The sequence below is a fragment of the Lipotes vexillifer genome, unplaced genomic scaffold (assembly GCF_000442215.2).
Source record: "Lipotes vexillifer unplaced genomic scaffold, Lipotes_vexillifer_v1.1 scaffold159, whole genome shotgun sequence".
Taxonomy (NCBI): Eukaryota; Metazoa; Chordata; class Mammalia; order Artiodactyla; family Lipotidae; genus Lipotes; species Lipotes vexillifer.
The window spans coordinates 3,420,469-3,436,205 of NW_006770589.1; the positions used below are offsets into that span (position 1 = coordinate 3,420,469).

General features: G+C 36.6%; 1 protein-coding gene across 1 annotated transcript in view; it reads left to right on the forward strand.

The window, feature by feature from the left end:
* The window catches only part of SLC25A31 (solute carrier family 25 member 31), a 35,510-nt gene that overhangs the window by 17,947 nt on the left and 1,826 nt on the right, over positions 1–15,737 (forward strand). The window contains exons 3-5 of the mRNA XM_007446252.1: positions 9,592–9,709; positions 11,817–11,971; positions 13,632–13,757. Coding sequence (XP_007446314.1) covers positions 9,592–9,709; positions 11,817–11,971; positions 13,632–13,757 — 399 coding nt within the window. The remainder of the gene's footprint in view (positions 1–9,591; positions 9,710–11,816; positions 11,972–13,631; positions 13,758–15,737) is intronic.

The following is a 15,737-nucleotide window of genomic DNA, read 5'->3' on the forward strand; positions in this document are numbered from 1 at the left end:
GCCAACCAACCAAGCTGTCCTAGCAGATTCTTTAAAAGCAACTATTTATGGAACATTTCTTTGTTGCTATTTCCATTAATTTCCTTTTAGACCCTTTATTTCCTTTATTGAGTGCTTTGCGCTATTATATAGTTAGAGGTATAAAGGTAATAAAGAAAATTCTTTATGCTTAGATTCAGAAGATCTGGATTTAGGTCCTGGCACTCAGCTTATTTAGCTGTGTGAATTTTTGAATATCGCCTCTCTGATCTTTAGTTTCCTCATCTGAAAATGGGACATAAGAATACCTACCTCATGAGGTTTAGATGAGTAAGGTTTAGATGAGACTAAACATGTAAAGACACATAAAGTGCTTACAGCAGTGCTGTGCTTTTTTTTTTTTTAAGTAATTGGTATTTTTTAAAAAATATTATTTATTTATTTTTGGATGTGTTGGGTCTTTGTTGCTGCATGTGGGCTTTCTCTAGTTGCGGTGAGCGGGGGCTACTCTTCATTGCGGCGCGCAGGCTTCTCATTGCGGTGGCTTCTCGTTGCGGAGCATGGGCTCTAGGTGTGTGGGCTTCAGTAGTTGTGGCACACGGGCTCTAGAGCGCAGGCTCAGTAGTTGTGGTGCACGGGCTTAGTTGCTCCATGGCATGTGGGACCTTCCCGGACCAGGGCTCGAATCTGTGTCCCCTGCATTGGCAGGCAGATTCTTAACCACTGCACCACCAGGGAAGTCCCAGTGCTGTGCTTTTATGGTAGGCACTCAAAAAAATGTTTCTGTCCTCTTTAGGTAACAACTCTAACAGTTGGAACTTCTCTTGACTAAGAACCTATGTCAGAGGGTCCTCAAGACCATATTCATGTTCAGCGATTGTGCTGTGCTTTTATGGTAGGCACTCAGAAAAATGTTTCTGTCCTCTTTAGGTAACAACTCTAACAGTTGGAACTTCTCTTGACTAAGAACCTATGTCAGAGGGTCCTCAAGACCATATTCATGTTCAGCGATTCACTAGGCCTCAGAGAACTCAGAAAAGCTGTTATACTCATGGTTTATTACAACAAAAGGATATAGATTAAAATCAACAAAGTGGGGGCTTCCCTGGTGGCGCAGTGGTTGAGAGTCCGCCTGCCGATGCAGGGGACACGGGTTCGTGCCCCGGTCCGGGAAGATTCCACATGCCGTGGAGCGGCTGGGCCCGTGAGCCATGGCCGCTGAGCCTGTGCGTCCGGAGCCTGTGCTCCACAACGGGAGAGGCCACAACAGTGAGAGGCCCACATACCGCCAAAAAAAAAAAATATCAACAAAGGGAAAAGGCACATAGGACAAAATCCAGGAGAAACTAGGTGCAAGCTTCTAGCTGTCCTCTCCTCGTAGAGTCACCTGGACAGCACTTAATTCTCCCAGCAATAATGTATGACAACACATATAATGTGCTGCCAAATAGGGTTGCTCACTTGAGCCATGGTGGCCAGGCTTTTTGGGGAGTCAGTTTCATAGGCATGTGTAATGTGACTGACCTTAGCTACTCAGTCTCCAGCCGCTGCCCCCACCCACTCAAGAGGTCAAACTGATATAGTTTAGCCCAAAGCATACAAAGAGGTGTTCACCATAAATCAAGGTTAGTATAAACTATCTGGTGTTACCCAAAGCTTCAGGCATATAAAGACACTCTAATAAGGTAGGATATTCCAAGGGCTCAGACGGTTATCTCAAAGGAACCTTTGAGTTTGAGCAAGGGTGGTCCTGAAGATCTTTTCAGTATGTATAGGGTTTGGGCAACACAGGCCAGCTGAGTTATCTCTTTATTGAACATTTTCCACCCCATCTCCCCCAAAAGATAATTCCTATAAGACTAAGCCAAATGGAGCAATTAACTCCAGAATTAACCAGAAAATTTATGTTACTAACATCTATCCCTAACAGTGTAAATAACATGGCTCTAAAAATTTTGAAGTTAACTTTGATCCATGCTAAAATTCTGAAATAAATTTCAAATTAGTAGAGCCTGAGGTAAAAACATTTTTAGTATACCTATAAAGAGCATGCTATCTTATTTAGAATGTAAAGGTATTCAGTCACAAGTAATAGTGTAATGTTTAAATATATATTATTTACTAAATCTGGATACTAATGACCCTTTTATTTCTCCCCTTGGACATCAAAACTGTATCCTATCTCTGCTCCCAACCCCCTACCAAGAAAAGTGGGGAAAAAAAAGAAGAACTGAAAAAGAAAAGTCAATATTTTTGGTTTCTTACCTGGTCTTAAAAGAAGCAGAGAAGGTAGAAAAAACAAGTGTATGTGATTTAAAAGTGATTGATCTACCACAGTGAGGTATCTCTGCACACTTACCAGAATGGCTAAAATGGTGACAACACCAGATGTTGGCACGGATGCAGAGGAGCTGAATCATTCTTACATTGCTGGTGGGAATGTAAAATGATATTGCCACTCTAGAAAAGAGTATGACAGTTTCTTACAAACGGAACATATGCTTATCATACAGTCCAACTCTAGGGCATTTATCCCAGAGAATAAAAACTTCTGTTCAGGGCTTCCCTGGTGGCGCAGTGGTTGAGAGTCTGCCTGCCGATGCAGGGGACGCAGGTTCGTGTCCCGGTCCGGGAAGATCCCACATGTCACGGAGTGGCTGGGCCCGTGAGCCATGGCCGCTGAGCCTGCATGTCCGGAGCCTGTGTTTCGCAACGGGAAAGGCCACAACACTGAGAGGCCCGTGTACCACAAAAAAAAAAAAAAACTTCTGTTCACAATAAAAACAATGTATACAATGTTCATAGATTATTTCATTATAGGCAAAAATTTGGGAATAACCCAGATTTCCTTCAACAGGTGAATGCTTAAACTATGGTACATCACACCATGGAAGATTACTCAGCAATAAAGAGGAACAACCTTTGATAAAACAAAGGCTGTATAATCCCCTTAGGGACCTAGAAAAGGCAAATTCATAGAGACAGAAAGTAGAATAGAGGTTACCAGGAGCTGGGGGGGAGGGAGATTATTTAATAGGTACACAGTTTATATTTAGCATGATGAAAAGTTCTGGAAATAGATAGTAATGATGCTTATACAGTATTGTACTTAGTGCTGCTGAATTATATACTTAAACATGGCTATAACAGTAAATTTGACATATATTTTACCACAGTTTTAAAAAAGAACAGACTTTTGATACCTACAGCAACTTTGAATGCTAAGTGAAAAGAAGCCAATCTCAAAAATTATATTTGCTTTCTGATTTCATGTATATAGCATTATTAAGGTGAGAAGATTATAGAGATGGAAATGGTTGCTAGGAGAGAGGGAGGTGGCCATAAAAGGGTAGCAATGAGGGGTCTTTATCATGGAACTGTTCACCGTGGTGATTGGTGGTTACATGAATCTGCACACATGATAAAATGGCATAGAACTAAATATACACACAAATAAGTGTGTGTAACTGGTGAAATATGAATAAGGTAGATTTTTAGCAGTGTTAATTTCTTCTGCTATAGTTATGCTAGATATTACCATTGGGGGAAATTGGTTGAAAAGTTTATAAACTCCATATGTATTAGGATGCATGTGAATCTGCAATTATCTCAAAGTAAAAAGTTTTAAAAAAATAACCATGGTAGGGAGGTGTGTGCCTACTGTATACTGTTTCACTGAATTTTTAACCTCATCCTTTGAGGTAGTTATTTTTATCCCAAATGTACAGATAAGGAAAGCAAGACAGAGCTTAAAGCACTTACCCTAGTCATGTGTTCATGTCTTTCTAACTCCCAAATTTAGTTCTTTCTACTGCACTCTATTCCTCTCTCAGCTGAGGTGACTAGACTAGATGAGTCTTAGCTGAACTGGGCATAAAATATGCCTCTGCCATTCCTTAGCAGCTACCAGCACAACCCTCAGCAGAGAAGACTAGAACTTCCAGCACTCTTCCATGCCCAGACAAACTGTTAGAACTTTGGTCTCAGGGTATTTGTTCTTGGAGGCATCAAGTCTGTTTATAATCTGTTTGTCAACAGTTGCAAATAAACAGGATTATTTACCTCCAAACCCCCTAGACTCCTTTGTTCTCCTCTCCTTGCCTGATTCTTTTTCACGCCTTCTCCTTTGATAGTATAGTAGTATCTGAAATTACTAACTTATAATTAAAAACTCATTTATGCTGATATACAGCCTCTCCTGGGTCTGTTTTATTTTCAAGCTTAATTGTGGAGGGACAGACTTGTTACACAAACACTTGCAGGATTATCATTCAGCATAGATTCTTATTTCTTATCTCCCTCTTCTTCCTCCCTTCCACCCTCCCCCTTCCTCCCTTCCTTCCTTCCATTAGTAGTTTGGCCATACTATTTATACATGTTGTGCGTGCCTGCTTTTTCATAGGCCCCACTTTCACTATCAGAGGGGTCCTCATTTGAATAATAAATTACATGATCATTCACCCAGAAAGTCATGGACCTGTTTTCTTTTATCTAGGAAGGAAAAAAAAAGGTTAAATAGAATTTAAGATGTACTTTATAAATCTTTGTGCTGCATATCATATTTGGTTTGGCTTGTTTGCTTGTAAGAAACAGAGACTTAAATTACTTCAAGAAAAATGGGTATTTCTTGCAGTGATACACTGGCACTGGAATTTGAACCAAAGACAGCTCTAGGGATCAAACTGTATTCTTTATCTTTGTCTCCCAGGTCACTTAGTCTACCTCTGTCTCTAATGATCTGCTTTTTGTGTGTGTTTGCTCTGTGTTTTCTCATTATTGCCCTTTTTTACTTACCTATATTTTCTTTGTCTCTTTTAAGGTCAGTGTTATTATCATAGTGATTCCTTCTAACCTTTCAGATGGTGAGAGGTTCTTTACCAGAGATCCATGCATGCTTGAGGAATAACTTACACTAAAAGTATATGTTTATATATATGTGATTTTTATTGGAAGAGTATCTGTAGGTTTCAACAGTATCAAAGTAGACTGAAACCTAAAAAAATATTATTTAATATCTTTCCCATTTCTGTCCTTACTGATAACTGGCATAGAACTTCTGGAGTCAAATTCCTAAGACTTAAACTATGGCCCAGTTCTACTTTTTCTACCAGGTTATTCTAGACTATGGATTAGCTACCCTGGGATGAGATTCAGCCTTCTGGTCTAATCTCTGTGTGATTAGGAACCGTGGCTACCTATACAGTAGAACTTATGAGTTTCACTTAAAAGGCATGATGGGAGTCTGAGTACCCTTCATTAAACAAATATTTATTGAATGCATTACTCTTACTCTGGGCAAGGCCCCATGACTTGCTTTCTGAAATGAGCAAATGAATTAAGAATCTAGGCCTCACCATCACCCTGATACCAAAACCAGACAAGGATGTCACAAAGAAAGAAAACTACAGGCCAATATCACTGATGAACATAGATGCAAAAATTCTCAACAAAGTACTAGCAAACAGAATCCAGCAGCACATTAAACGGATCATACACTGTGATCAAGTGGGGTTTATTCCAGGAATGCAAGGATTCTTCAATATACACAAATCTATCAACGTGATACACCATATTAACAAATTGAAGGAGAAAAACCATATGATCATCTCAATAGATGAAGAGAAAGCTTTTGACAAAATTCAACACCCATTTATGATAAAAACCCTGCAGAAAGTAGACATAGAGGGAACTTTCCTCAACATAATAAAGGCCATATATGACAAACCCACAGCCAACATTGTCCTCAATGGTGAAAAACTGAAAGCATTTCCACCAAGATCAGGAGCAAGACAAGGTTGCCCACTCTCACCACTCTTATTCAACATAGTTTTGGAAGTTTTAGCCACAGCAATCAGAGAAGAAAAGGAAATAAAAGGAATCCAAGACAGAAAAGAAGTAAAGCTGTCACTGTGTGCAGATGACATGATACTATACATAGAGAATCCTACAGATGCTACCAGAAAACTACTAGAGCTGCTAATCAATGAATTTGGTAAAGTAGCAGGATACAAAATTAATGCACAGAAATCTCTGGCATTCCTATATACTAAGGATGAAAAATCTGAAAGTGAAATCAAGAAAACACTCCCATTTACCATTGCAACAAAAAGAATAAAATATCTAGGAATAAACCTACCTAAGGAGACAAAAGACCTGTATGCAGAAAATTATAAGACACTGATGAAAGAAATTAAAGATGATACAAACAGATGGAGAGATATACCATGTTCTTGGATTGGAAGAATCAACATTGTGAAAATGACTCTACTACCCAAAGCAATCTATAGATTCAATGCAATCCCTATCAAACTACCACTGGCATTTTTCACAGAACTAGAACAAAAAATTTCACAATTTGTATGGAAACACAAAAGACCCCGAATAGCCAAAGCAATCTTGAGAACAAAAAATGGAGCTGGAGGAATCAGGCTGCCTGACTTCAGACTATACTACAAAGCTACAGTAATCAAGACAGTATGGTACTGGCACAAAAACAGAAAGATAGATCAATGGAATAGGATAGAAAGCCCAGAGATAAACCCATGCACATATGGTCACCTTATCTTTGATAAAGGTGGCAGGAATATACAGTGGAGAAAGGACAGCCTCTTCAATAAGTGGTGCTGGGAAAACTGGACAGGTACATGTAAAAGTATGAGATTAGATCACTCCCTAACACCATACACAAAAATAAGCTCAAAATGGATTAAAGACCTAAATGTAAGGCCAGAAACTATCAAACTCTTAGAGGAAAACATAGGCAGAACACTCTATGACATAAATCACAGCAAGATCCTTCTTGACCCATCTCCTAGAGTAATGGAGATAAAAACAAAAATAAACAAATGGGACCTAATGAAACTTCAAAGCTTTTGCACAGCAAAGGAAACCATAAACAAGACCAAAAGACAGCCCTCAGAATGGGAGAAAATATTTGCAAATGAATCAACTGACAAAGGATTAATCTCTAAAATTTACAGGCAGCTCATGCAGCTCAATAACAAAAAAATAAACAACCCAATCCAAAAATGGGCAGAAGACCTAAATAGACATTTCTCCAAAGAAGATATACAGACTGCCAACAAACACATGAAAGAATGCTCAACATCACTAATCATTAGAGAAATGCAAATCAAAACTACAATGAGATATCATCTCACACCAGTCAGAATGGCCATCATCAAAAAATCTAGAAACAATAAATGCTGGAGAGGGTGTGGAGAAAAGGGAACCCTCTTACACTGTTGGTGGGAATGTAAATTGATACAGCCACTGTGGAGAACAGTATGGAGGTTCCTTAAAAAACTACAAATAGAACTACCATATGACCCAGCAATCCCACTACTAGGCATATACCCTGAGAAAACCATAATTCAAAAAGAATCATGTACCAAAATGTTCATTGCAGCTCTATATACAATAATCCGGAGATGGAAACAACCTAAGTGTCCATCATCAGATGAATGGATAAAGAAGATGTGGCACATATATACAATGAAATATAAAAAGAAACGAAATTGAGCTATTTGTAATGAGGTGGATAGATCTAGAGTCTGTCATACAGAGTGAAGTAAGTCAGAAAGAGACAAATACTGGATGCTAACACATATATATGGAATTTAAGAAAAAAAAATGTCATGAAGAACCTAGGGGTGAAACAGGAATAAAGACACAGACTTACTAGAGAATGGACTTGAGGATATGGGGAGGGGGAAGGGTAAACTGTGACAAAGCGAGAGAGAGGCATGGACATATATACACTACCAAATGTAAAATAGGTAGCTAGTGGGAAGCAGCTGCATAGCACAGGGAGATCAGCTCGGTGCTTTGTGACCGCCTGGAGGGGTGGGATAGGGAGGGTGGGAGGGAGGGAGACGCAAGAGGGAAGAGATATGGGAACATATGTATATGTATAACTGATTCATTTTGTTGTGCAGCTGAAACTAACCTACCATTGTGAAGCAGTTATACTCCAATAAAGATGTTAAAATGAAAAAAGAAAAAGAATCTAGGTCTCATAAAAATGTAGACAACCTAAATGTCCATGAACTGATGAATGGATAAATAAAATGTGGTTGTGAAATATTATTTGCCAGTGAAATGAAATGAAGTGCTAACACATGCTACAACACGGATGAACCTTGTAAACATGTTGTATGAAAGAAGGCAGTCACAAAAGACTGCATATTGTGTTATTTCATGTATAGGAAATGTCCAGAATAGGCAAATCTGTAGAGACAGAAAGTAGCTTAATGGTTATGTAGGGCTCAGGGGAATTGGGAAGATGGGGAGTGACTGCTGGTGGCTACAGGGTTCCTTTCGGGGTGAAGAAAATGTTTTGAAACTGGTAATGGTCGCACGGCTCTGTGAATATGCCAGCAGTCCATTGAACTGAATTCTTGACGTGGGTGAGCTGTATGGTGTGTAAATATATCTCAACAAGTAAAAATAAAAATAATAATTCTGGCCTGAAGAAATTTATAGTCCATAGAAGACAAGACAGGTACACAAATAATTATAAATTGAAAGTAGAAAGTTATTATAAATACTATTTAAAGAAAATGAGAATCTGGAACATGTTGACACATTTTACATATTGATCACATGATTCACCTTTAATTCTCTGAGAGATGAAGTATTTATGGGGAGAGGGTATGATTACATCCAGTTTTGGGTGGGTTGGGGATCAGAGAATTCGTGGAAGGAATAGAATTTGAGTTAGAGCATAACTTGATAACTTTTTGTTTTAAAAAGATAGGAAGAAAATTTAAAAATAAGAAGGGCATTCCAGGCCAAGAGAAAATTGAGAGTTCCAAAGCATCTGAGACTTAAAATTGTTAGAAATAAGAGCTAGAGAAGCAAGAAACTGAGTTTGACTAGCTAGAATGGTTACTGTGGCCTTGTACCCTAGATTTTCTATGACAGTTCCAATTCAAATATTCCTTTCTTCTCCAGTGAGCTCTAGATGTTGAAAAGCCGTTTATTGGACTTAAACAGGGCACATTTCAAATGTTTATCAAAAAGAACTTCAACAGCCCACGTGAACTAGTAGATCAATAAGGTCTTACATGCCACTCAACCACATTATAATTGATTTCTGCCAATTTACGTGTTGGCATTTGAACATAATCTATATTTTTGAGCTACTTAAATTTATTTCTACTAAAATACAAAGTGAAATTGTGGCATTATGATGTATTACTGTCCCTATCCACTGCCGCCAAGAAGGGGAACCACTAAAGCCTCCACAGATGCCTAACATTTTAGTCATAACTAAAATATATTATTAATGAAAAACTTTATACAGTCTAAAGAGCAGAATATCTTATGTGGCCTCTTTTGCTAACTTGGGCTACTTTTGCTGGAGGACATTAAAATATCTTGGAATTTCAGTATGTCAGCATCTAAGCTGTATCTCCCAGTCCGCCTGGTAAGAAATAAAGGCTGTATGGACATGAAGGGAAGTATTTTGCATGATAATATATGCGTTATTATAGGTGTTCACTTTATAAAAGCAGTTTGTAAATCTGGCTTTTTAACCTTATAAAAACAAGGGTGTTTAAAAATCAGATTCTATAGTTTAATAACCATGTTTTAATTAATATGTTTCAGTTTTGGAGGTGGTTTTTGGCGAACCTGGCTTCTGGTGGAGCTGCTGGGGCAACATCCTTATGTGTAGTATATCCGCTAGATTTTGCCCGAACCCGATTAGGTGTTGATATTGGAAAAGGTATGGGATTTTTAGAAATACTAACTCTTTCTTCTTTGTGTTTTTGAACACTGTATTATCTATTTTAGTTATGCTTATAACAACAGTGTTGTATTCCATCTAAAAATTTTATTCTCAACCAAATGATAAAGTTATAGAGCCTAAAGATTACTACTTTTTTCTTTTCTCTTAAAAGAGGGAAGGGGAAGGCCAATACTGTAGTAACAAAAAGAGTAAGCACAGAGACTGCTTATAACTTATTTCCAGTTTGTTTGTTTGTTTGTTTAGAGAGCCATCTCCTAGATCCCTTCATGCACTTCGTTTCCTGTCTTGACTGTGGCTCCTCTCTACATTAGGTGTATAACTCTCATCCTAGAGATTCCCTTTTCCTCTGTCCTTACTTATTTATCATATCTTTCTGTGTTTTTGTTACACCCTTGTTTTGGTAGATATGTTCTTTGATAGCTTTCTGAGAAGGGTGGATAGAAGATAAATTGAGATCTTGTATATCTGAAAATGTCTGTGTTTCATCCTCTTAATATTTTGCCATATGTAAAATTCTGGATTTAAAATTATTTTCTTTCACAATTTTGAAAGCATTAATCTGGATTCTAGTTTCTAATACTGCTCTTAAGAAATCATTCTCTTACTGTTGATCCTTTTTATGTGGCTTTTGTTCTTTTTAATTACCTTATATCTCTGTTGATCTGACATTCACAATGATGTATCTTTGTGTGAGTCATTTTCAGTAATTGTGGAGGTCACTCAGTTGGCCCCATGTGACTGCAACACAAGTTGGAGCCTTATGTTCAGTTCTGAGGATGACAGAGGAGTAAGTCACTTGGCTACTCAGGGTGAGGTTGTGGATTTTGAGCATCCAGATGCTAATTTGTTCTCACCACAATAGTACTTAATTCCTCTAATTTTAAGTCTTTCTGTGGTATTGGAATCAAATGGCTCGCTTCTCAACAATATCTCCCTCTGCAAGAAATTAGGTTTCAACTTTCTCTGCTCCACTTAGTGAGTTACCATCCTCCACCTCCTTTCCATCTTGCTAAAATTTGTGGATTTTATTCTCGTCATGTACTCTGTTTTGCTTATTTGGCTTTAAACCTGTTTTTTCTTTATTATTATTTTAATAGAATTTCTTAAGGGAGCAGAGATTCTTTCAATGAGTATTATTGAGTGCGTGAGGTGAACCAGGCCCTGCTTGAGATACAGGTTGTGTATGTGTAATAGACACACACATACACACACACCATATTAAACATGGAGTTCCTGGTTCATGTACCTTACAGTCTAGTGGAGATCACGAGTAGTAAAAAAAAAAAGAATAAATAGCTAAAATATACTGTTAGCAAAAAAGTGCCATGAAAAAAATTTAGAAGAGAGTGACATCAATTTAGATAAGTGATTAGAGAAAATGCCTCAGAAGGGGTGGCAGTTTGAACAAAGATGGGAATAGGAGTTTCATCTATGATGTTTAACTGGCATTCCAAATTTTTTTGTTATTGTTAAGAAACTGAAAATAACATATGTACCTTGGTTTAATTTCAATTCTATAGTTTTGTTTTCTCTCAAAATTGGGAGAACTTAGTTTATTTTGAAAGATTGTATTCTATATATAATATTTGTAAAATATCAAGGATTTCTAGGTCAAGGGAAAATAAAAACAAAACCAGCAAATACTGGAAAAACATGACACCTCATATAAAATGCCAGTGATCCTTAAAGTTACTAGTTTTTAGCTTTGTCTTTTTGCTTCATCCGTCCTTTTGCTCTTCAGCTGAAGCAAGTTGTAGAGTGTTGTATGCCTAAGTGTTTTCTGAATGCTGACTAGTAACTTCTCATAATTTTATTGAAATGTTTTAAGCCAGTCAGATTGCTTGAATTAGATCGCTTTTATAAGAGGTTAATATTTTCAGTTAAAATATCTTAAGATACTACTTGACATCTTAATTATCTTTAAATGAATGGAAGGGTCTTGACTTGTGCCTTTTTTTTTTGTTATAAAGATTTCTAAATGTTAGTTCCAGATAATTTAAATCTGTAAAATGTTTAATTTACTTTGATTAAAGTGTTTATCTGATATAATGTTGCTAATAAATTTTAAATGGCTTTATTTTAGGTCCTGAAGAGCGACAATTCAAGGGTTTAGGTGACTGTATTATGAAAATAGCAAAATCAGATGGAATTGTTGGTTTATACCAAGGGTTTGGTGTTGCAGTTCAGGGCATCATTGTGTACCGAGCCTCTTATTTTGGAACTTACGACACAGTTAAGGTAATTTGGTGCTTTAACTAGTATATATTAAATAAATTGTTTCTTTTTATTCTAATTAGTTATATGTTCAGCAGTTTTAATTATAGAAATCAAAATAAATGATGACATAAGAGATATTATAGCATTCTGTTTAATCATGACTTTGCCATAACCTAATTAAATTATAACTGTATTATGGATCTGACTTTGGATATAAAGCATATATATAAACGTTAGGTTTTTGTGCTGTTTGCACTGAAAGACTCAAATAGAAAACATGCTGATTAGGTTATATCATAATTAGATCTTTGGTATATAGGAAGTCATCTTCTAACAGAGTTTTTCTGATTTTACATTCATTTTATTATCCGGTTTTTTTTGTGGTACGTGGGCCTCTCACTGTTGTGGCCTCTCCCGTTGCGGAGCACATGCTCCGGACGTGCAGGCTCAGCGGCCATGGCTTACAGGCCCAGCCGCTCCGCGGCACGAACGTGCATCCCCCTCATCGGCAGGCAGACTCTCAACAACTGCGCCACCAGGGAAGCCCTTATTATCACTTCTTTACATGCATATTATCAGTTTACTATCATCAATGGAAAGCAGGTAAGGCATAATTAATTAGTTAAATATGATAAATGCTACTATAGCTCAGTGATCTATTGGGTACTGTTAGATTTTGTATTGTATTCTCCAGGTTGTTCTGCAATTTGCCTTTTCAGTTCAGATGTAAATAGCACTTCATAAGGTAGGAAAGAGAAAGATTGTAATAATGGCTACCATTTTTTGAGCTATTACGTAGTTTTGAGAACCTTATTAAGGACTTTGTATCCTCACAGTGTTCTAGGATAGTTTTTAATATATCCCATTTTAAAGATAAATAACCTAGGAATGGCTAAGTCATTTACTTATGTGGCAAGCACAGGTCCCGTGCTCTTAATCACTACATCATAATGCTTCTAAAAAGAAGCAATGAAATTAATCCCAGTATTATTTACTAAATAAGATTAAAACTTGAGGGAAATTTTATAATAGTTTTATATATTATCTCTGCCCTCCCTCATTAGTATAAATGTATCAGTAGTTGAATGTTATTTTTATTGTGGTGTGGACATAATACTTTTAGTTTGTAGTGTATTTTTTTAGACAGATAAATAGATTAATTGAAATTACAGGATCTTATATATGTTTATTTAATCACAGAAAAATTTATGTTTAATCACCCTCTGCTTTCCTCTGTTATCACCTGTAGTAGTTGTAAAATTTAGGAATGTTTCTTCACTAGCTTAGAGCTTTAAAGCTGCTTATCAAACATCATCTGTTAATAATAACAGGCATTCTTTCATCTTTTCCAACTCTATGAGGAAGAACCAGGGAGGAACTTTTTTGGTCACTGGCTGCCATCTCTAGTTTTCAGTGCTATTAATAACAAATCTCCTGTAATAGCAGATATGCTATTCTTTTTCAAATATGCTTTTAAAATATAGCCATGTGTGGAATTCTCATTTCTTATTGATCTCCCGCTATTATTTTAATCTTTCCACATTAAGTCCAACTGTTTTTTTTACTGCATTTTAAGTATAACTGAGCCCTCTTTCATATATTTATAAGAATTATCCTTTGACTTAATGATTTAAGATATTTTGGAAATTTAGATGGTTATTTGATAATTTTTCTTTTCTAGGGCTTATTACCAAAACCAAAGGAAACTCCTTTTCTTGTCTCCTTTTTCATTGCTCAAGTTGTGACTACATGCTCTGGAATACTCTCCTATCCCTTTGACACAGTTAGAAGACGTATGATGATGCAGGTATTTTATATTATTTGTAAGCTTAATTGAGTTTTCCAGTATTTGATATTCAGATGTAATTTATTAAAATTTTAGAGACATTTTGGCTGAAAGGCATAGGCCATTTGTTTTACTTACTAAAATAAATACATAATGTGTTCTGTCTTGTATTCTTTCCTATCCCAAAGCAGCCATCATCCAGCAAAGTTTCTTCCATGTCTGCTATCAGAACAGAAATGTCTTTTACTCCTATAGCATGTATTGTTGTTTGAGGAGTGGAGGGGCATGGCAAGGATTAGATGAGCATGTGTCTATCTTAACTGAATATTATTAGATTAAGTAGAATAAGCCCAGTCATAGGCCACTGACATATGTAATCATTTGTTGTAGTATATTTTAATAAAAGTAAATAATTTTTAACTCCAAGGATGAAGACTTGTTTATAATGATGTATGTTCTAAATGTAAATACCCAAACCAAAATTTTGATAAAGTCAATCTCCATTGCTGTTACTTGTTACATTCATTCATTCAACAAATAATTGAGTCCCTATTCACCAGGCTCTGGTGACAAAATAAGGCAGAACCTGCACCCAAATTCATAGCATAGTATTGAAGGCATACTGTTAATGGTTTAAGTAGAAATGTGCATAGGTTCCAGGAATGCAATAGGGGAGGGGTACCCAAATGCTTAAAGTGATCAGATATGGCCTCTTAGAGAGCTAAATCTCAGTAAATAGGCTTTTTCTCCAGACAGTGAAGAATACATTCTCAGCATAGGGGAAAAAACGTACCTAGAGGTATGGCTTGAGAAGAATTTCAGTATACCCATATGATAGGTTTCATGAGGGCAACTGAAAATAATGAGGCCAGAAAGCTGTGTTTATTATGTGTCAGAACTGTCCTAAGCATTTTACACTTTTACTCATTTAATTCTCAAAACAATGCTGTGAGGTGTAGTTATCCTCATTATCCTCTACAAAATGGTCCTGGAAGAACCCAGTGGGCCACCTGAAAGGGTAAAGCATATCTAACCTATTGCTTCATTTATGGACTATCCTTAAAGTTGTTCCTTTTATATCTGTGTTTCCTCTTCATCTATGTCTAGCTCTAGTTTAATAAACTGAAACACTTTTGAAAATTAATTTGCGAATAGACTGTGGATTAAGTAAATGGTACTGTATCAGTGTTAAATTGTCTGATTTTGATAACTGTATTTTGGGTATGTAAGAAAATATTCTTAGAAAATGCACACTGAAATGTTTAAAAATAAGGGGCAATGATACCTGCAACTTACTGTCAAAATAATTCAGAAAAAAATTGTGGGTGTGGATTTTTATATATATGTGTGCATTGCTATATGTATAAAACCATACCACTGCCATAACAGTACCAAAGACTGGGTGGCTTAAACAAAAGAAATTTATTTTCTAACACTTTGGGAGGTTAAAAGTCAGTCAAGGTGTCCAGCAGGGTTGGTGTCTTCTGAGGGCCTCTCTCCTTGGCTTGTAGATGGCCTCCTTCTCCCTGTGTCTTCTCATGGTCCTTTTTCTTTTCCTTTTCTTATAAGGCTCATCATAATGGATTAGGGCCTGCTCTAATGAGCTCATTTAACCATAATTATTTTTATAAAGACCCGGTCTCCAAATTTAGTCACAGTCTGAGGTTCTGGGGTTAGGTCTTCAATATATGAATTTTGTGGGGACACAATTCATAATAGTATTCTTTAATTTTTGCATTTTGATTTTATATCCCACAACTTTGTTAAGCCATATTACAAACACTAATCTATATGTATACCCTTTGAAGTTTTTTTTTGTTTTTACACACAGAGTGATATAATCTGCAAATAATAGCAGGCTTTTTTCCCTTCCTTATCAGTTCTTATGCCTTTTATTCCTTTTCTTGCCTTTCTGCACTGGTTGAGACCTCTTGATTCAGTGTTACATTAAAGAAGTAATAACTGGCAACCTTGTTTTGGTCCTAGTCTTACCAGGAATGC